This window comes from Rhinolophus sinicus, linkage group LG01 (genome assembly GCF_036562045.2).
Source record: "Rhinolophus sinicus isolate RSC01 linkage group LG01, ASM3656204v1, whole genome shotgun sequence".
Lineage (NCBI taxonomy): Eukaryota > Metazoa > Chordata > Mammalia > Chiroptera > Rhinolophidae > Rhinolophus > Rhinolophus sinicus.
In genome coordinates, this window is record NC_133751.1 from 27,229,677 (window position 1) to 27,251,617 (window position 21,941).

At 41.2% G+C, this 21,941-nt stretch overlaps 1 protein-coding gene across 2 annotated transcripts in view; it reads right to left on the reverse strand.

The window, feature by feature from the left end:
* The window catches only part of VEPH1 (ventricular zone expressed PH domain containing 1), a 206,871-nt gene that overhangs the window by 85,094 nt on the left and 99,836 nt on the right, over positions 1–21,941 (reverse strand). Inside the window, exons 8-9 of one of the 2 annotated variants that reach the window (XM_019732040.2) lie at positions 7,507–7,716; positions 6,491–6,888 (exon numbers count right to left, since the gene is read on the reverse strand). In XM_019732040.2, the coding sequence (XP_019587599.2) occupies positions 6,491–6,888; positions 7,507–7,716 (608 nt within the window). The remainder of the gene's footprint in view (positions 1–6,490; positions 6,889–7,506; positions 7,717–21,941) is intronic. The other variant, XM_074326922.1, reaches the window with a different exon arrangement.

Sequence of the window (21,941 nt, forward strand, 5' to 3'; positions counted from 1 at the left end):
TGAAAAACAGTGGGGATTCTGACCGTTCGGGTGGGATGGAAGGCTGTGGGAAACCCAGACATCCTCTTAAATAGCCGGTGCACAGACTCGCTCACCCAGAGGCACTTACCTTGGGCTCCAGCGGAGGGGTGGTGACTTGGGAGGGGCTCTGAGACATACGGGGAGCAGACTGAGGGGTGTAGCAACAGGGGGAGGACTGGAAGACAGTTGGCATTTTCCCAGCGAGGAGCCCTTCTCCTGTGCAGCAAGCAGGCAGACGCCATCTTTCTTATGTTGAACCTGCCCCCACAGGCCAAATCTGAATCTGATTGGCCTGGTGAGCTCTGCTGCTCCACCCTGCGTACTCAGCTGGGACCTCACCACATCTAACTCATGCACAGCTGGATGCACTTTCTCCATAAGCAGCCAGCCCCTCCTGCATTGCACTATTTCTTAGAAACTTATCAGAGTCAATGGGCCCCAGGCAGGTGGTGACTGGCCTTGGTGTGTTCTGAGGCTTTTGCTGAGTAGCTCCATGCTCAGCACTGGCAACAAACCAGAGTCTAAACCAGAGTCTGGTGACCACAACACTTCCTACTCTAGTGACTCCCTAGAGACCCTGCCTCACCCAACTCACGTACCACACGAGGCTTTATCAGTGGCTGAACCTTAAGGGAGCTGGCAGGTGACAGCAGGCTTAGGGGTGTTTTGGCGTTTTGCAGAGTTATCCTGAACCTGGTACTGGTGGCAGCCATCCTCAGTTCACTGTGTGGCCTCTCCCATGTGCCTCTAGGTTTAGCACAGGAAGCGAAAACCTGTGGATCATTTTGTAGCTTCTACTAGTAGGCCCTGGGCAATTATAGATAGTGGGTTAATTGGTCCTGCACCAGAGCCCCTCCCAAGGGGTCCCAGAACCAACATACTCAGAGATTTGCTTTAGACTGCAGCATAGCACCACCCAATTAGCCCCACAAGTAGCACACATAAAGGGTTGTCTCGACAATCATCATAGCCCACTGGGGCAAATCCCACTCAGTGGGTTACGCCTCCCACACAGCAGCCCATAAGCTGTGGACATGGCAAAACCCACAGCCAGTCAGCGTGAGGGTCAATCCCACACACTGACATGCCAATAGCAATCAAGGCTCAGCTATAACAGGAGAGCACACAAATGGGAAACTCTTGGAGCATCTGGCTAAGGTGACCAGGGAGACTGTGCCACTGGGCCCCACAGGACACCTACTACATAAGGCCACTCGGCAAGATGGGGAGACAGAGAAGATCTCCTTAATATATAGAAAAAAACACACAGAGGCAGCCAAAATCAGGAAACAAAGAAGTATGTCCCAAATTAAAGAAAAGGAGAAACTCCAGAAAAAGAACTAAACAAAATGGAGGCAAGCAACTTTCCAGAGACAGAGTTCAAAACAATGGTTATAAGGATGCTCAAGGAACTTAGTGAAACTTCAACAAAGAGATAGAAACACAGTAGCAAGCATAAGAAAGGACATAGAAACCATAAAAAAGAACCAGTCAGAAGTGAAGAACACAATAACTGAAATGAAGACTATACTAGAAGGAATCACCAGCAGACTAACATGAAGCATAGGATTGAATCAGCGATTTGGAGGACAAGGTAGCAGAAAACACCAAATTGGAACAGCAAAAAGAAAAAAAGATTAAAAAAAAAATGAGGATAGTTTAAGAGGCCTCTGGAACAGCATCAAGCATAACAATATTCACATCATAGGGGCTCCAGAAGGACAAGAGAAAAAGCAAGAGAATGAGAACCTATTTGAAGAAATAATGACTGAAAACTTTCCTAACCTGGTGAAGGAAATAGACATATAAATCCAGGTAGTGCAGAGTCCCAAACAGGATGAACCCAGAGAGGCCCACACCAAGACACATTATAATTAAAATGGCAAAGGTTAAAGACAAAGAGAGAATCTGAAAAGCAGCAAGAGAAAGGCAACTAGTAACTTATAATGGAGCCCCCATAAGACTGTCAGCTAATTTCTCAGCAGAAACTTTGCGGACTAGAAGGGATTGGCAGGAAATTCTCAAAGTCATGAAAAGCAAGGACCTACATACAACAAAGACTACTCTACCCAGCAAGGCCATCATTTAAAATCAAAGGACAGATAAAGAGCTTCCAGACAAGAAAAAGCTAAAGGAGTTCATCACCACCAATCCAGTATTACAAGGAATGTTAGAGGAACTTTTTGAAGATGGAAATAAAAAAGATCAGAATTATGAATAATAAAATGGCAATAGCTCCATATCTAGCAACAATTTCTTTCAATATAAATGGATTAAATGCTCCAATCAAAACACATAGGAGGGCTGAATAGATAAGAAAACAAAACCCTTACATAGGCTGCCCACAAGAGACTCTCTTCAGATTGAAAGACACACACAGACAGAAAGTAAAGGGATGGAAAAAATATTTCATGAAAATGGAAATGAAAAAAAAACCCCACAAAAAACCCAAAAAGCTGGCGTTGCAATACTTATATCAGACAAAATAGACTTTAAAGCAAAGGCTATAAGAAGAGACAATGAAATACCCAGAAATCCCACTTCAGGATATTTATCTGAAGAAATCTAAAATGCTATTTCGAGGGGACATATGCATCCATATGTTCATTGCAGCATTGTTTACAATGGCCAAGGTGTGGAGGCAGCCTGGGTGTCTGTGGATGCATGAATGGATAAAGAGGAGGTGGTACATACTCATATACAATGGAATATTGCTGGGCCATGGAAGGGAATGTGTTCTTGCCATCTGCAGTGGTATGGATGGACCTGGAGGGTGTTGTGCTGAGTGGAGTGTGTCAGACAGAGAGAGATAGATGCAATGTGATTTCATTTATGTATGGAATCTAAGAACAAAATTAGCAAACAAAACAGAAACAAACTCATAGGTACAGAAAACATTTTGATGGTTGCCTTATGGGAGGGGGAGGGAGGATGTGGGTGAAAGAAGGGGAAGGGATTAAGAAGTACAAATTGGCTGATACATAGTTATGGAGATGTAAGGTATAGCATTAGGAACATAGTCAATAATGTTCCTATTGGAACTATGTACGGTGTCAGATGGGTACTAGATTTGTTGGGGTGGTAGATGGGAGGGGGTTGGGTATAGGGTGAAAAAGGTGAAGGGATTGAAAAGTACAAATTGGTAGTTAGAAAACAGTCACGGGGATGTAAAGTAAAGCATAGGGAATGTAGTCAATAATATGGTAATAACTATGTGTAGTGCTAGGTGGGTATAGAGTAGTCAGGAGGATCACTTCTTAGATTATATGTGTCTAACCACTATGCCGTATACCTGAAAATAATATAAAATAATATTGAGTGTCAACTATAATTGGTAATTTTAAAAAGTTTGGGAATGGGGAAGGGGACTAAGAGGTCCATATTTCCAGGTATATAAAACAGATAAGTCATGGGGATGTAATGTACAAGCATGGGGAATATAGTCAGCAATATTGTGATATCGTGGTACGGTGTCAGATATTGCTGGACTTATCATGGTGATCACTGCTTTATGTATACAAATGTTGAATAACTATGGTGTACACCTGAAACTAATATAATATTGTATGTTAGCTATATTTTTAATAAAAATCTTTATAAAAAAGACTTGGGGTTTGACAATTTTTCCAGACATGATGATAGATTTGTGCTGATCTCGTAACACTCCATTGCCTTTCCCCAGTGTGATCAATATCATGCAAAAATAAGACGGATGACTGGGGTGAGAATGCTATTTGTGACCTTGATTCACTACACACTGATTTCTGCTGTATCGTAATTAGTGAGGTACCTGTTCCTTCAACACAGTTTATTACTGAAGTGTTAGGTTGAACCATTTTTTAAGGTCAAAATAAGGAAGTTGAATATCAGTTTTGCATACAATTCAAACCAATACCAAAAGAATTTCTTTAAAGGGTTGTTTTGTCACGTTTTTATAGTATGGACTTTGTAACATAAGTCTAAAATTATTCTTAATGCTTTGTTGTTCTTGTTTCCTGCTGGCTATTTGTGTTTTTTAATTTCAGTGTTGTGGAAGTGGTCTTCATACTTCTCCCTCTGTTTCTTGATCACCTTGCATAATTTAACAAGAAAGACCAAATCCCAACAAAACATTATGTACTAACAACACATTCAATATAACACAGTTTCTAAGCCTAAATCTTTCTTCAGGAAATTTTTAAGGAAAGACACGATACTGTTGAGCTGAGTGAACTCATGAGAACAAGCAAAATTGTGTCAGCCAGATGACTGCCGGCATTTTGCTGAATGGTTTACACAATCATTGAAATAATAACAACATGTCCCCTGCAGTCAGCATGAGGCCTTTCTTGGTGGATGTATTTACAGTGAGTCATATAAATCTTCTATCCCTCACACATATATCTGTGCAAGGAATTTCTTGGGAACATCCAGGAAATTACAAAAATATGAATGAATTCCAAAGTGTCAACTTAAAAATACATACTCAGTTCTAGGTTATTCTTGGTGGAAACATCAAAAGAGAATATATATATATATGATAGATTCATTCAATAGTTTGAAAAAAAAAAAACCCAAGTCACCTAGTTAACTCTCAAATTCCCAGAATAATTCAAGGCAATAAGAAATATCATGTGTTTTTGACAACTAGATGCTTGAAATAACTCTGCAGGATTTCTTCACATTCTCACAAGATTATAACTCACTGTATAGTATATCTTCAATGTTTTTGGCTAAACTTAAAACAAAAACCATAAACTATTCCAGTAGTTGGAAATGTGGCAGGCTTTATATTTGCTACAGACTTCCTCTGTCAAACAGGAAAATTTGCTTAACCTCTGTTATATTAAATTCTTCAACCTCTACATTTAAAACATAGGTTATTACTGAAACTAACAATTGTAAAGAGTTTGTCCATTGAATTTTATTGATTTTAGCTGTTCCCAAGTCTTGGTATACTTAATTATCCAAAACTTATATTGAATATGAACAATATCACTTTTAGTGTCACCATTGAAAAAAAGTTTTAATAAGGCTAATCAATAAATTAATGTAAACACCTTTGAAAATGTCAGATTCTATACAGACATACTAAATAATACTTATCATTACCAAACCCTTGAACCCTACACCCTTTCTTTTTGTTAACATGAGATTATGTTCTTTCCTCTGATACGGAGTGGGAGACAGGAGAGCAAGTAAAGTTGGAAAACTCTCCTAGTTCCTAAACCTAGAAGAGGGTGATAGTCAGTAGATGGGTGAATATGAATTGGATTCACTATCCTTTAGCTATGTTTCTTTCTGAAAGGTGGGTTGCTTGGCTTTTCAATGATGGTTGTAGCTTGTGAAAAGATGTCATGTCCCAAGAGAGGACTAGGACCTTCATCTAAATCTCCAGGGAAGAACACGGCTGTTGCCTAAGAACATTTGTAGAATGGTCTAATAAGCCCGACAGTGCCTTTGGGTCATCCAAACTTGTGTAACCCACTACCAGAAGGGTGAGCCTGCCCCGGGCCACTCTGCCATTTTTAGTACCTGTGTCTCAAACCCATCATCTTTCCCAGGGCCAGACCAGAGCCAGACAAAATGTAAGGGAGCACCAGGAAATTTAGTACTCAAGATAAATAATATTTTTAAAAATCAAAATTAATGCAAAAAGTCCATGATGAACAAAATATCGAAATTGTAAATAAAGACGTGATCAATAGTCCTTACTCCTTTTGAACTCATCTTCAACACAGCTTGGCAAGACATTGTTACTGATCGCATCATTGCTTAAAATGTTCCTGAGGTTTTGGGCTCCTCCTTTATGTATGCACACAGGGGAAGTCTTGGCCCCTGCCCTCCTTTTTTTTAACTTTGTTTTCTGATTAGCTCACATTCTCACTGGCTCCTGACCTCTATCACTGCCTGAAAATAGCTTTGCCCTTTTCTTTCTATACTCTAATTTCCAAGATGTCAGGGATTGTATCTGTTTGGGTCATAGATGAATCTCATACAAAGCTGAATCGTTACACAGCACGTGGCACACAATAGGAGCTTCATAAGTGCTTATTGAATGAGTGGGGAAAAAAAAGATCCCTTAGAGTTCAGTTCTGTGCATGGCTCTCTTACATGATCATGTGGATGGAAAAATGCCTCTGGCTGAACCACTACCCTAGAACCTGTTTTGGGGGCCACAGACCCCTTTCCAGCATTTTCCTGAACGCTAGGAACAGAGAACCAGAAACAATGCATCTTAAGGTTTGAAAAAAAAGTTAGAGTTAGTAGATTAAAGCACCTAAGTAGATTCAGACAGGAATCAAAAAGATTATTGACCTTACTGGAATAATAATAATTAAAAAAACAATTAAAATAATGTAAGGGTGTTTTCAAAATGATCTATTTTGCAAGAAATCCAGAAAAGGGTTTGGCAATTTATGTCATTTAAGAATTTCTTTTTTCAGTGATGTCTGAAATCTCTCAAGTTTAGGGAGTTCAGAGCACTTACCTTCAATGGTACACTGATCAGGCACTGGAATCTTCTTTCTGATTTCCACAGCATATGCTTTCACTTTACTGAGGTTCTCCCTTAAGTGCAAGCAGAGCTTATCTTGGTATTCTACAGGTCTTGGAGTTGTCTCTGGAGTTTCTTCCTGGCAGTTTTCTTTTACCATTTCTGGCAAATTCTCTGATTCTATGTGTAGAATACTTGGGTGTGAAACTGAAGAATTTCCCAGCGGTGATCTGTCAGGGTCTAGCTTAAAGGGTGACTTGTCATGGCCTTGGCTAAGTGGGTCTATTTCTGAAAGAGAGATGCTGGCTGGTATATCTCCACTCTCAACAAGCTCTTCATCATCTGAACTCAGGCCCTTTGTCAGCACAGTGTGCAAAGCCAAACTCTTTGACCTATAATATAAAGAGAAGGTTGAGACGGTCAAGAAGTGGAGATACCATTCACTGAGAAGGAAAATAAAGAAGAATAACACTGGGGCAAAAGTTCCTCCCTCTACAATGTGAAATCTAAAATCAGTGCTGTTAACAGGTTTTATAAAACATAGACCACCAAATTATGTAATAAGCCAAACTTTTACAGATCTAGGCCCCCTCCCAAAACAAAGATTTAAAAATCAATTTCATGGCAAAACTGCCTGGAAAATAGTGGACTTACATATTTATATTCCTTTTTCTGCTTTTGCTTCAGATTTTTCGTTAGAAATCAAGAGAAGCTTTTGATAAGTATCATTCTCAATATTAGCACATCTATAGAATTTTAGAAGTGTTTTTTTTTTTTTTTTTTAAATAAACCATAGGCTTATTTTCCATTTGTATTCTCCTTTTAAAAGAGTAAGTTTCTTTGGATAATGAACGCATTGTGGATGGCATTTCATCATTTCATTCACAAAAAGAACTTTGGGTGGCTACCGGTAAAAGATATTTAAAAACTACCCCATAAGAGTGTGATAACAAAACTAACAGCAAATAGGAATCACATACGTTAAAAAACCAGCGAAACAAAATTTATACCTGTTAAATCTAATGTCTTTTCTTTCTTCCTTGGAAACTTGGCCCAAACTATATCTTCTGATAGAGCCAGGGGTATTGCTCTCAGCATTTATTTTATCTTCAAAAGCCTGTATTTTAACTTGGAGCTTTTCATGGTCTTCATTTTCAGATATGGTGAGCTTGGTTCCTTCTAGCTTCTCAGGGAATTCGATTTCAGTGCTGGTTTTTCTACTAAAGGAATAAAAATCATTGCATTAGACGCTGGTTACATATACTCTTTAGAGCAGCATTACTCTCTAACTGCCTTTTATTCAGAACTGAAAACCTTACCTGATAATTTTTTTGTTAGTTACTTAACAAATATTTATTGAGTAACAACTATGAACATAAATCTTTGAAATTGTTTCTATACCTTATTCTGCCAGAAGTTTAGAAACATTGGTGTTTATGTCAACTTTGTATTAGAAATGCCTTTGAAGGGTTCAGAGAATAAAAAGCAGTTTTTATGCTCACTGACCATATTCTTATTCTGCATTCCAAAAACATGCCTTTCATATGAAACTCATGCCAGACATTTTCTAGAACATTTACACGCACGATCTGTTGGTACTGAAATTGCTAGAATAAGAACATTTCAAATGGACTGTGTAAACTCATGGCTTTGTTAATTTTATGGAAATCAGTGTGACTCTTTCATCGTACAAAGCAAGAAACATCTTTCTGAATGCTAAAAGGTGGGATGGAAGAGGTTTCCCATGAATGAGATTAATAGTTCTAAATATCTTTTATGGCAGAAGCTATCAAACATTCCATGGGTCATTAAAATTACCTCCGTCAAGGCAGGGGCTATTTGTGGAATAACTTTGGAACCCCTCTAAGGTCACACACCATGTTTTAGAGAGAGTAAGAACTAAGGACAAGCTACAGAAATAACTCTCTGATACTCACTAAGGTGGTGAATGATTATGGAAAAGAAACCAGCGTTTATCTCCCCTAACCTGCCTTCTAATATGAGCCAGCCTAGAGCTACTTTAACTTTTATTTAACAATCACTATCAATCATATCATGTGGGGTTAGTATCAATATTGTCCTTATAAACATAGACGTTAATAATCCCTAGAAATCCATTCACCAAGACGGCTTAACGATTCCGTCTTGGTTTGTCTGTGTGTAGTTACTTGATTTTCTTTAGCGTTTTTCCTAGAGGTTGAGGAAAAGGCCTCAAACGTACAGAAACAACCTGGCTTTTGCAAACATACGGCTCTTTTCTCCTAAGGACCAAAGTAAACCTGGCATAGTTACTTAGGTAAGGATGAGAAAATACATTTTTTTTTTTTTTTTTTTAATGGCATGGTTTTTTAAAGGAAAACCAAGACAAAAGTGCTGGTGACACTTTTTTTTTTCAGTTACAGTCCACCCATTCTGGGGCCATGTCTGTGGTGATCACTGGGGAAGGTTTGTTGACAGGGTTGAATCAGCAGCCTTTGAGGCTGGCTGAGAGAGGGTTCTTAGTTTTAGGTCCTCAGTGGTGGGAATCCCCGTTAGTCCAGCCCAGGGACAGATATTAATGGTGCAAGCTGGGAAGGGGACTAGATCATCCATTAGGTAACCAGGACATTGTTTATGTCTCATATGCTATTGCTGAGAAAATTTAAATATATTTTTATATACTTTTTATAAGCTTCCTATGGTTTTTTTCATTTACAATGGAAAATTTATGATCCATACCATGCTTGACTGAAATATGTATGAGTAGATTTCAAGAATCAGCATATGGGAATAAAGGGTACTCATGACCATGCTTCTCTTTCTGACACATACATGACACTGGCTGCCCACAAACACGTGAAAGGTTTGGACATCTTCTGGCCAGAAATGGTTTCATTTCCTATTCCAAATGAAACCAAGATGGTGCTATCATTAGATGGTATTTTACAAATCATGATGATTACCAAGGGTAATGTTAAAAGATCCACTGAACCCTCTCAAGCTGAGATATTCTGTGGGTGGCGGGAGTTATTTTCTGTTCATGTTAGTCTGTGTATAGTCACAAAACTAAGATTATTTCTCTGATGCCTTGGAACCCAATCACATTTCAAAAATGAAAACTACCTTTATTTTTGAAGTTTCTTTCAGAAATTTCTATAGAGATTATCAAAACTTAAAAATTAGTAAAGCACAAAGTATACCCCCATATGCATATATCAGATATTGAGTGTTATACAAATTTTTAAATCTCAAAACATATGAGTTGTTAGAGGAATATTTTATCACAAATTTACCAGTTTTCTCTTTTTACATGAAGCTCTCAGTTATAAAAACAGTTAAAATAAGAACTTTTTTGTGGGGAAGGAGGTTGGGCTTGGCCAATGGAAAGTACCAGTAGGAAATTAGACGGAAAAAGATGGGTCGGGGCAGTTATTCTCCTGGATCTCTCCCTGCCAAGCCATGGCTTTCTCTACTAAGACCACAGCTCCTGTTGTAAAGCTCGTAGGATATCTTAATCCCTTCCTCTTGTACAAACTGCCAGGTATAAAAACAGTCACAGGGATGTAAAGTACAGCATAGGGAATATAGTCGTTAATATTGTAATGACCATGTATGGTGTCAGGTGGATAATAGACTTATCAGGCTGATCACTCCTTAAGTTATATAAATGTCTAATCACTATGCTATACTCCTGAAACTAATATAAGATTGTATGTTAACTGTAATTGAAAAAGAAAACATTTAAAAAAGGAAAGCTTGTAGGAGACTAGAGCCTTTTTGTCTCTCTCTCTCTCTTTTTTTTTTTTAAAGACCAACCTCCACCTCCAGTTACTGTGACCAGTCCCAGTGACTAGACCTTACTAGTTCCTATGGGTCTGGGAGGGCCTGGAGTCAGAAGGAGGCTGCTGCTCCTCCCCAGTCACCCCAGGCTGGGAGGGACGGAGGTTTCAGCCTCCAGTTCTTCTCCCTCGCCCTCTTATTCCCAGTAGAAGTCTCTTTGGGCCAGTAGAAGCAGTGGAGACCCTCTGCCAGCTTCCTGAGCTCTGTCTGAGGATGCCCCCCAGCACGAGTTGGGGACAAGGGCTAAGCTGGTGGCCACCAGCCACATCTAGGAGCTGGAGCCCTAAAGCCAGGCCTCAGGGGCCTCAGGGGCCATTTAGTACCCACCCAGCTGAGAGGGGCCTGTTTCCCCTGTCTGTCAGGGCAGTACCCGTGCTACAGGTGAGTCCTGCGGGGCTTCCTGGATGGTCCTCTCACCTACTCTGGCTCCTCTGCTCCCTCTCTCACTGTTCCTTTTCTTACTCTGGTGGGTCTGCCCTCCCCAAATTCAAGTCTCTTCTTGCCCCTTTGGGGCTGCATGAAAACAAATAGCATTTCTCCCCCAAACCTTCAAATGTCACATGATTATAGTAAATCTCCCTAGATAATTTTATTGGATCAGTTTCTGATTTTCTAAAATATTTTTTTCTTACTTATGGAGAGCTTTCTTTTATTTTTGCACTCTTTGTATCAGTTTCCCCATCTATAAAATGGGGACCATAGCTGTACTTAACACATAGGGTTGTTGGGAAGATGAAATGACAGAACCAGGGTGAAGCATTGTTCCTAGCACATAATAGGCAGTCAATAGACATCAGATTATATTATTATGCAACATAACAGGGTAGGGGTTAGGGCAGGTGTCTCTGGGTAGGGTTACCAAGTAAAACACAGAACACCCAGCCAAATTTGCATTTCAGATAAACAACAATTTTTTTTTTTAAAGAACAGTCATGTCCCTAATGGGATGTACTAAAATTGTATTATACTATACTAAAATGATTATACTTACGCTAAAAAATTATTTGTTCTTTATCTGAAAATTAATACAGGCATCCTGTCAAATGTGGCTAGAAGCTAGAAGCAAGAGTGGGAGTAAGAAGAGAGATTTGCAAATGACCAAATAAGAAGCGTGAAGAAGCAACGATAAAATGCGTGGGCCAGAAAAGTAATCTCTAGGTATGAGGCCAATGAATAGAAATCTCACCACAAAGACTTTCTCTTCTCTACAGTCTTTCTTTTTTCATGATATGGAAATTTGTACAACAAGAAGTCAGGGGACAGGGGTCATAATAAAGAGTCACCAAGGCAGCCAAATCTGCAAGAGGGACGAAAGAGAACTTTCTGTCACTGGACATTAGTCCACCAGGGCTTGTCACACTGTTTTGCTGGCAGGGAGTTAAGACAAGTTATGGTTCCAACAGGCTGGCAAGTCGGGAAATAGTAGGTAGAAGTTCGAGTTTATAATAAACACTCACTGCTCCTTCACTTCTCCTCCTCTTGGTTTTTAAATTTAGGTAAAAAGACAGGAGAGAATTTGTTCAAAAAACAAAGGCCGTTTTCCAGAGATAAACTCTGCATTCCTCCTAGAGCAAGGAACGGCATCCCAAGTGTGAAAGTTCTGGTGGAGCCATTGGTCCTGTGTGCGTTTACTTGTGGGGGATGGTGGAGGTGAAGGCCAGTGGGCTGGGGTTGTTATTTCTTTCCCATTTGTCACTTTTAACTCCAGAGGTAATTTTATGGAAGTCTTTGTCAGAGTTCTATAATCCTCTAAATATTAACTTGGCTTTAACTCAACACGCCACATTACACGAGGCTCAGATGATTTCCAGTCTGAATGATTTCTGGTCTGTGTTGCCAAAGTAAAGTTTTTAAAAATACCTCTCGGGCTGCCCAGGGGAGGTCTAATTACCTCCCTCTTGTGTGAGTGGGACTCCCCTCAAAACAAATTGGCCCTTGGGCAGTTCTCTGCTTTCACTAAGCTGGGGGATGAGACTATAAAGCTGGCAGGCGATGAGAGATTGGCAGCCTCTCTCCCCGCCTCCTTCAATCAAAGAAAAATAATATCAGTTAATGTTTGATGAACTTGGCTTACGATCCCATGTCCAGGATATGTACTTCTGCAGACTTGAGCTTGTTAGAGGAGAAGTAGGAGAACATAATGGATCAAATCCACATGGGAGCTGTGAATTTGTAGGATGCTATGTTCCTAACTCTTCGGCAATTTCTTGGGTAATAAGTCATCCTAAGAAGGACAGAGATGACACCCCCAGTTCCACAGTGCTTTCGTCTGTTTCGGGACTGCAGTGAGTAATGCTGCAGGGTCACTACGCTTGAGTACCAAGGGAAAGGACAGTGATAATCTAGGTTCTTGGTCCTCGGTTGTGCCTCTAACCTGCTTGGTGGGTGAGCAGAGACCAGCAGGAGGCCAGTGATATGGGGACCAGAATGCCAGTGGGAAAACTTTGCTGAAATGAAGTGACTCCATGGTTTATTTTATTCACACAAGGTTTTAAAAAGGAGTTTCAAAAGGAGATGGTTGTGGAGGCATGGACTGAACGTGGGCTTACAGGGAAAAGACCTAGGTTCATGACTCCAGTATCCTGTTTACTAGGGATGGGGCAAACCTCTTTATGACTTCACATCTCATTGTTGTCATGTAAAAATGGGATTCATACTGCATCACCAAATTGCTGAAAGCGTTATGTAAGTATTATGTGTAGTCCATACAGAATGAGCATGAAAAAGTCAAATAGTAAAACTTGGGTGGCTGCTGCCCAATGAGGACATTTGACACTGAAAGAAGGTAGCTTGTGCAGGTGATAGCAAACCTGGAAGATAACTTTTTCCACTCAAAGTCCCTCCTCCTGCTGCAGCATTCTACAGAGTATGGACCATAGGACAGGGACCCTCCCTGCTGTGTGAGCATACGAGTACAAGAACTGGGATACGGAAGTAGTTGATTTTAAAAATCTCTGTATTGCATGTCTGAATTCTGAGCAATTACAAATATATAGAGAGAATTCCTTGCAATTAAAATAAAGTTTAAAAGCCCTGATACAGGGAAGTGACCACTGAATGCAGACGCTCAGTCATTTGCTCACTTTTCCTTCAACCGACATGAGGGAGACTAGGACGTGGAAAACAAATGAGCAAAAGGTGCAAAGCCCCTGCCTTTTGCTACTCAAAGTGGAGTCACTGAAATAGCAGTAGCAGCGCCACCTGGAAGGTTGTTGGAGAAGCAGAATCTCAGGCTCCACCTAGACCGACCAAATTAGAATGTGCATCTTCACACTATCCCCAGGTGGCCCCCTGACACGGTCAAGTTGAGACGCACCTGCCCAGACAATGAAAGAACAGAAGCTGAAGAGGATAGAGGCATTTTCCCTTGGTCAAGCAAGGCTGCTAAGGATTTCACGAATTCTGCAGGGAGGCGGGACTTCAAACAATGTATGCATTGTTTGGAGTTGTGGTGTGGTGAACTGTATGCAGCCCCCACTCCACAGTTTTGTCAGCCACAAGCCTTTCGGGGTCTTTCTCATTCCCCGGTAAAGGTACCTTGCCACTGATAAATGCTTGTTCAGATGTCTCCCAGATCTTTAGTCAAGGTTCCTGAGACTCGAATGGGCAGAAAGCTGCTGGATCCTAATGAACTGCCATCTGGATGTGGCACAAGTTACAAAAGCATTTGTAAGCTATAAAGGGATGTAAAAATATAAAGTAGTAATGTCACCAGAGCACTTTGAATCACGGGTGAGAACTGTAAAAACAATATGCTCCTCTTTGTCTAGGCTAACTTGATAGTCTGGGAACATAAGCAGGTCACAGAGTCTGGCAGTAAGGATTAAGGTGGGGGTGTCCACCACGAAAATGCAACACAGGGCATGGATAAGAAAATGGTTAGCATGTGGTTACTCACCAGCTTTTGAGGCTGGAAGAGCAGGAAAACGGTTACGGTTTCCTTTCTGATACATCCTCATAGTCTCTACCCCAAACACCATGTCCTACTCTGCTTTTACCGGGTAGAAACATAGGTACCCAGAAATGGAGGGAGAGAGTTAGTCACACACGCGGATGACTGAGCTGGGCCTAGAACTCTACACACAATCCTGTGATTCAATTCCTAGTCCACCTAGAATGCAGCTTTTAACTACAGAAAAGTCCAGCTGACAGCCTCAGGCTGCCAACTAATAAAAAGTTCACCTTTTGCCTGGTGCTTAATATGAATGCCATCAAGAACTGTTTTTCCGCAGCTGAGCCCTTCCTCAATCGCTGTACCTCATTCACGGCTGACGTGCTGTGTGTTCATTACCTTTCATTTATTAACTCTCTTTCTTTATGTCCCAAAGGAAAGTTTGGGGAGCCAAACATTAGTTATTTAAAGAGAGTTCTGAGATTTATCCAGCCTCAGCTGCCTCAAGGATCTAAGGCAATGCTTCTCTAATACCCATTTTTTGCTTTTTTTATAATTTGTATATGTCACAGACCTATTGTTTTTGTAAAAATACAGTAAAGTACCAGAGAAATAAAATGAGTAAAACAATGACATCCAGGGTATAAGTCCACTGATCAAGCATGTGGGTACTGCAGAAATGTCAAGTTGCTATAAAAGTTCTAAACTCTTATTTCAATCTCTACAATAACCTTGGCGTGGGCTGGAAAGGAACTGTTTGCAGATGGATGCTGGTTCACGAGCTATGCTTTGCGTCGCTCTGGTCTAATGGACACGCTAAGTGAGATCACCTACTCTAATGCCCACCTGGAACCGAGTACCGATACTGTTAATATTTACTGAGGGCTCTCTATGCACAAGGTGCTCTCTGTTCTCGTTTGTTACATGTATTACTTCCCTCATAATCAAGTGGGCAGGTCTATTACTCTCTCCACTTTCAGACGGAGAAGCTGAAGCAGAGATGTTGAGTAATTTACTGAAGGTCAACTAGTAAATCCAGCATTAAACTCTGCCTCCAGAGCTCACCCACTTCACACCCCTCCCTCCCTGCCTCTCAGTAGGTGTTTGGTTCAGGTTGCATCAGAAATTTCCCCACAAATAAGTAATACATATTAGGGGGTTGGTAATTGTGCGGTAATCAAGAGTTATAATATTATACCCTAATATCTCTGAGTACCATCCTGTGGGAACAGATGCCAGAACAGAATTGACATCTACTCATTGAGCAACCCTTCACAGTGATCTGAAAAATGAATTTTGGCATGCCCTTTAACCCAAACTGAAAAGGTGTTCAAAATTCAGGAAATGTCATGCAAAAAGCAACTTCAGAGTTCAATTATGATTGCTACCAAAAGAAACTAGGAGTGCTTGGGGAGCCACACTAGCAAATAGCTAGGTCATCGGGCATCAGTAAGAACTGGTGTAGCCTCGGCTGTCACCCTCCCACAGGGGCTGCGGGAGTCAAGCTCCTGTCACCTCTTCTCCTACAGCACACTTTTTCCTTTCCTCGAGGCGAAAGCTTTGGTGTTCCTGTCTTGTTTGTAATGGGAAACCAAGCACTAGGAGCCTGATGAAAAGTTATTTTCCTTTTTGGTGTGTCTTGTGTTTTGAACACTGCTGTGTTACAGGAAAGGGGCCTGGCTGCCAGCAAGGCTGTAATTGCCCCACTCACACTCCTTCAGGGCCGCCCTGCCCCCCTCCTCAGCCCTCTGTCCGCATTTGCAGGCAGCCCCTCAGGGCCTCACACTCCCAGGGCTGGCTTCATTGTCTCCAAAGCTGATAATGATGTCTCCCACCTACATCTCTTGCTGATAAACGAATTCCTGAAATACCTTTATAGACGTTCACGTCGCCATAAATGCTGCTTTAAGGAAGGACAAATGGTGGAGTAAATGAACAACAGATGGAACATAAATGGTACCACATGTTCGACTTAACCTCTTCAGTAAGAAGAGGGGTTAAAAAACCCAAAATGCTTCTTTCCTCCCCTATGCAAGGAGGGTAACAACAACCAGAGCTACCGCCACGAATGGCTGTCAGGAAGTTCTTTTCATATAAGTGACCAGCATAGACCTCTCTAGATTGGAAAGATACACATTTTTTTTAAAAAAAATTTTATTTTATTAAAACTCTGGTTACCTGGGTGGGGCAAAATTACATTTAGCTTTTTCTAAGCAGGGGGCAAGGCTGACCAGAACATCACATGGTATTAATTACGGTCCCGAACCTCCTCATGTACATTCCCTGAGAACAACAGTTGTTCTCAAAGAATCAACTTCTCTTTGTATAAACATGTCTTGCCTTAAAAAGTAGGAGTTCTTATAAGCATGTTTAAGACTAGTCTCTTTCCATTGAGTAAAGGCTCTGAATATTAGCTCTTTCAAGTTTGGGGGAGACTAGAGGGGTACATACTTCAGGGCAGGATTGTGAGTGTGGAGGGGTGGGGGGCAGTCTGAGCTGGACTGTTGAGGAGAGAAGGTCACCGTGGGCAGGAATGTGGGAGAAGTGGTACCAAAAGAGTCTTGGACAAGGGAAGAGAGGAGTCTTTGATGGGAAGAGAGGCATGAAAAGGGCATTCCAGAAGGTAATGATAAAGGTGAGTGGGTACCACCTTTGGGAGGAAAAGGCAAAAGTCACCCTTGACATTCCTTTAAAATTCCTTTGAACTATCCATGATGTACTGTGAACTCTGTAAATCTCATCCACATGGAAATGTCAGATCCACTGGACTAGACTGAAGGAAGAAATGAAACTGTGAGCTAGTACTTAGGCATTTATACCACTACCCCCCAAGTACTACCATGGAACTAGAGGGGTGTAAGTTCTGGGTAGAAAACTTTATTTTGTTTTTGCCTGTCCTCAAGATATATTCCATTATGCTTTAAAGTGAGGCCTCTGTAATCCTTACATATATTTGAAGACTTTGTTGTCATGAGGACTAAACAATATTACATAATAAAAGTCCCTAGCACAGAATCTGTCCCCTGGCAGGAACTATTTAAAAGCTTGATCAGACCTACAAATGCAGCCTTCCTTGCAAAGGTGTAGAGAGAAACTTGGCTCCCTGCTATCTGCAATTTCAATCTGTAAAGAGGCATCACTCTTGAGCTCTTGGGCAATGCCTTCAGGGACTGTATGTGACCCCAGGGTTAGGTGATGTGACTCTTAGGATATCAAGATGGGAACTCTGGGTCTCACAGTTTGAAAAGGGTCTTTGCAGGCCATGTTGCTTGGCTATACTTTAGGCCACACATTGACTCAAACCTCTGGCTCTCCCTTCTTGTCCATTTCTTTGATGTTCATTGCATGCATGAAATTTAGGGTAAACCAAAACTCTGGGGCTATTCCAAGGAAGGCAGATTTCCTGGAGCCGTTCTCCTGTGAACGTGATCTCCTTATTCTATTTTCCATTCATTCTCCCCCACACATTTGTTTTATTTCCATCCCTGCATGTGTCATCTCTTTCCATTTATACCCAAATCAAATTTACACCTACCCAGTTGCTTTTGACTATAATTTACCTTTCATTTCCTTTTATTTTTTCCAGGCCTGATTCTTAAAAACAAAAAAGTAAACACAGAATCTCACCACTTGCTACCACCATCACCACCAAAACAACAAAAGAACATAACCACCCATTTAACTGAGCCAGAGGGTTGGGAAAGCTTTAATCACATGCTTTGCATTAAAATTTTCTTACAAGCAGTCCCCCCCCTACACACACACTTTGATGGCTTCGGCTAGGGTTTGAGGGAACTGTCACCCATACCTCTCAAGTTCCTACCATGGCCTGGGACTTGGGGCTGTGCAAATGACCTTGTTCCTTTCCCTCTGCTTTCCCCTTGTGCCTTCTCCTATTGCCATCTTTTCTCCCCATCCTTTCTGATTTCTCCTATTTACTTCCCACCCCTACTTTCTTTCCGCAATTTCCATCACTCAAAGTTTCCATCTCCAACTGGGGCCTGTGCCTAACCTCCTGCTAAGACCACCTGTGACCAATTGTCCCCAACTCTGATGGTGCCTGATTAGAGCAGCCTTCGCGACACCACATGCACTTGGCAAAGGCATCTTCTAGTCCACTGACCACTGTATGTTCAGCCAACACACAGTTGTCAGGAGTTGCCTTCTCCTTTAGCTTCCCCTGGGTCCTGACAGGCAAAGGATGCAATGGACACTGGCTGCCCAGAATACTACATAAGGCTCACAGTTTCAAATGGTATCAAGTTTTCCCCGATCTTGACACCTTCTCTTTTCCAATCAATGATTGCTGTTATTCTCCTTTTGCTTCCCCAGAATTAATTTCAAAATCTCAATGCTTTGCTTGGCTGTCCTGTTTTTCAGCCTTTGTTAGTTTATTATTTAGATATAAAATTCTTTCCAAAACACAGGAACAAGAAAGGTGCAAGTGTATTTACCTGGTCCATCGAATAAAGCTCACCCAGTTAATCCTGAGTCATTTAGCACAAAGAAGACTCCTGTCTGCTTCAGTTTTTCCTTCTCTCTAGGATGCTAATTGCTTTTCTTTTGATAATCTTATAGTTTTGGCCTGAAGTCTAAAATCTGGCCTGCTGAGCTATGTGTCAGATTTGTAAATTAGATGACATCTGTTTTGAATTTTATCATCTTTAATTTTCTTTTAAGCTCTCTTCACTTATTCATTTCCCCTCCAATTGTAAGGATCAGACTTTGCTGGATGCTTTAGACAAAAGGGTCGACCTTTTTGCTTTGGGAGGGCACAGATTAAAATTACTGAAGCTAAATGGTCACAATGAGAGCTATTCAGGGAAAAGTTGTTGGGAGAGAAGCCTTAGCAACCATCCCAGAGAGGATGAGCTGGTAATACAAAAGGCTGGCTATCCAAACCAGTGTTTTGAAGTTCCCACCGAATAATTATAATCGATTGAAGGAGACTGACGGTGAGAAGTATTTTTAATTGTATTTTGAATTGAGAGAGGTTGAGGTAGTGGTGATGGCAGTGGTGGTAGTACGTGAGGTGACTGGTGGCCTTTTATCTCTTCACGTTTAATTTTTCTCAGAAATATAATAAAGGGAGTAGACACTTAAATAAGTCTCATACATGAAGACTCACATTTTGATCATGAGTCCTTATTTTTTCCTCCTATCTACATACCTCCTAAATGCTTCTTTTCCTGGAGAAATTGTTTATTGCTTATTGTATTGGGCCTACTTATTAAGGATCAATTTTCCTGTTAGAATGCCTAATGTAATACCCTTGTAGAACATGTTTTCCCTTTATATAAACCTCTTTCACACATACAATCGTACAGATGTCAGTTGGCCTCTTGCAACTTTGCGTTTGTAGAGGCAGCAGAGAACGGATGAGCTGCTGGCCAGAACATGTGCCTAAGCTTTCACATCTGATCCATATGTCAGTCATCACTGGAAGAAGAAATAAGTAGACTGGCTGTGAGCAGCATACAAAATGGCTCCCCCAAACACCAGCTGTAGAAGCTCTAAACAAAATTTCTGAAACCACATCATGAAAATTGGCTAACAGCGACTCTGTGCTTGCATATAAATGACAAATCCTCCCTTCATGATGCTGGCCTTGGATTTCTTGGATGCTGCCGTGTCTGGGCTGTTGCTAGGCAGGTCATGGGTCTGTGAAAATGGTGTTTTTGAATGGAATATGTATATAGCAGTGGTTGTCAACTAGAGGCAACTTAGCAATGTCTGGAGGCATTTTTGGTTGTCACAACTGAGGGAGAGGGTTGCTATTAGCATCCAGTGGGTAGAGGCCAGGGATAATGGTAAACATTCTATAATGCAGAAGCCCCATAATCAAGAATTAGCTAGCCCCAATTTTAGTAGTACTAAAGTTAGAAACCCTGATATACCAGGGCATCTATACATTGAATCAGGAAATGAGAGATTTTTATATGCTTAATCAAAAGCATGGTGTTGAGAGAAAAGGGCACTTGCAATTTGTCTTCCTCGGATGAATAGCTACTGTTGACTTTGAAGACCATATTGGCCAGATAATATTCTCTGTGTAGAGTGGCTCAGAGACGCCCTCATATAGGCTCCCCTCCCGCGACCTCTTTCCTTGGTTATCAGCATCACCTTCCACGTGTATGCAGTCACTCAAGCTAGACATCTCTGGGTATTTGTCCACTCTCCTCCCCTTCTCCCCGCCACACCTCCCACTGGTGATCAATTCCTCATAATCTGGAGCTCGCTCACTATAATGACCTGCCCTGACTTAAGTTCCCCACCACTGACCAGATCTGAAGGAATCTGTTGTTAAGACTCCAACAATAGTATCCTGGTCTCTCTCTCTCTCTCTCTCTCTCTCTCTCTCTCTCTCTCTCTCTCTCTCTCTCTCTCTCTCTCTCTCTCTCAGCAGTCTGCTGTGCCTTCCAAATCCTTTCGGTTCTCCCCAACATTAGGCACTTCCTCACTCACATAGTCCTTTGGTGAAGACATATTTATTGAGTGCCTACTATCTGCTAATTACTGTGCTAGGAGCTGTGATCACTTCCTGGCTTCAAAATTTTCCAAGCCTCCCTGTTCCTCACAGGACAAATTCCTTGCTTCCTGACACAGAATGTAAGGCGTCTGATAATCTGCCTCTGACCTAACTTTTCCGCTTACTCTCCTAACTGCATTGACATACTTGCTTCAGCCATGTTGAGCCAACGGCTTTTCCTTAGTCTGGGTCTGACACTCTTAAGCTCTTTTATCTTTGCCCATGAGGAGTGTCCTTTCTATCCTCACTCATCCTGTGCAACTCACTCTTGTACCTAAACAGATGTCTGGCACATGGAAGCTACTCAATCAATATGGAATGAACTTAAATTTCACCTTCTCTGGGAAAAATTCTTCAGTTCCCTGGATGCTGGCTGTTGGTCAGTAGTCTCTCATGCTCCTTAGCCCATTGTATGCATTTCTATTAAAATCTTGTCCAGTCCTCTGACTCTGAGCCCCTCAAGGGATGGTGTTTTATGTCTTATGTTTTATTTTATATCTCTTGGGACCTCTAGGGTCTGCACGATGCTACGCAGAAAGTGGACCCTTGTGACGAAATGCTCACTATTTTGTCAAGATGGCTTCCTGTGTTTTTAGAATCCTTGTTTCATACTGGAAATGGTATGCAGCATTTGTTACCCCCAAAACGCACAAAATCTGATGCTAGTTTCAAATGGGCCCTGGACCTGCTCTGGAACTGAGTACCTTCCAATCATAGGATTTGAAGTTTCAGTCCATCCTCTATACTTAGTTACTGCATAATCTTGGGAAGACATTTAACCAGTCTCTGAGCCTTTGTTTCTTCTTCTGTAAAACAGGAGTCATGATATCTGCCCTCTTTCCTTGTAGGGAAGTCATGAGGATTGAATGAGATTATGAATGAAAGTACTTTGTAATTTCTAATGGTCATACAACTTTTCAAGTATCTCCCTATTCAAAATATAGTAAAACAAAATAAAACCCCTCGCTCAATCTTACATAGTGTTTTTATTTTTTTCCACAATCTTCTTGAAAAGATCAGTTTTGTGCATTGTATCCATTCTCTCCCTTCGACCCCAGGCATCCTGTTTTCTGCCCAGTCACACCACCGGCTTCCTCACCACAATCATCAATAATTTCCTGTGGATGCTTTTCTGTCCTTCCTTCACTTGACCTGACTCCAGTCTACCTCCCTCTGAGATATTTTCTTTACTGGGGCCAGAGCAA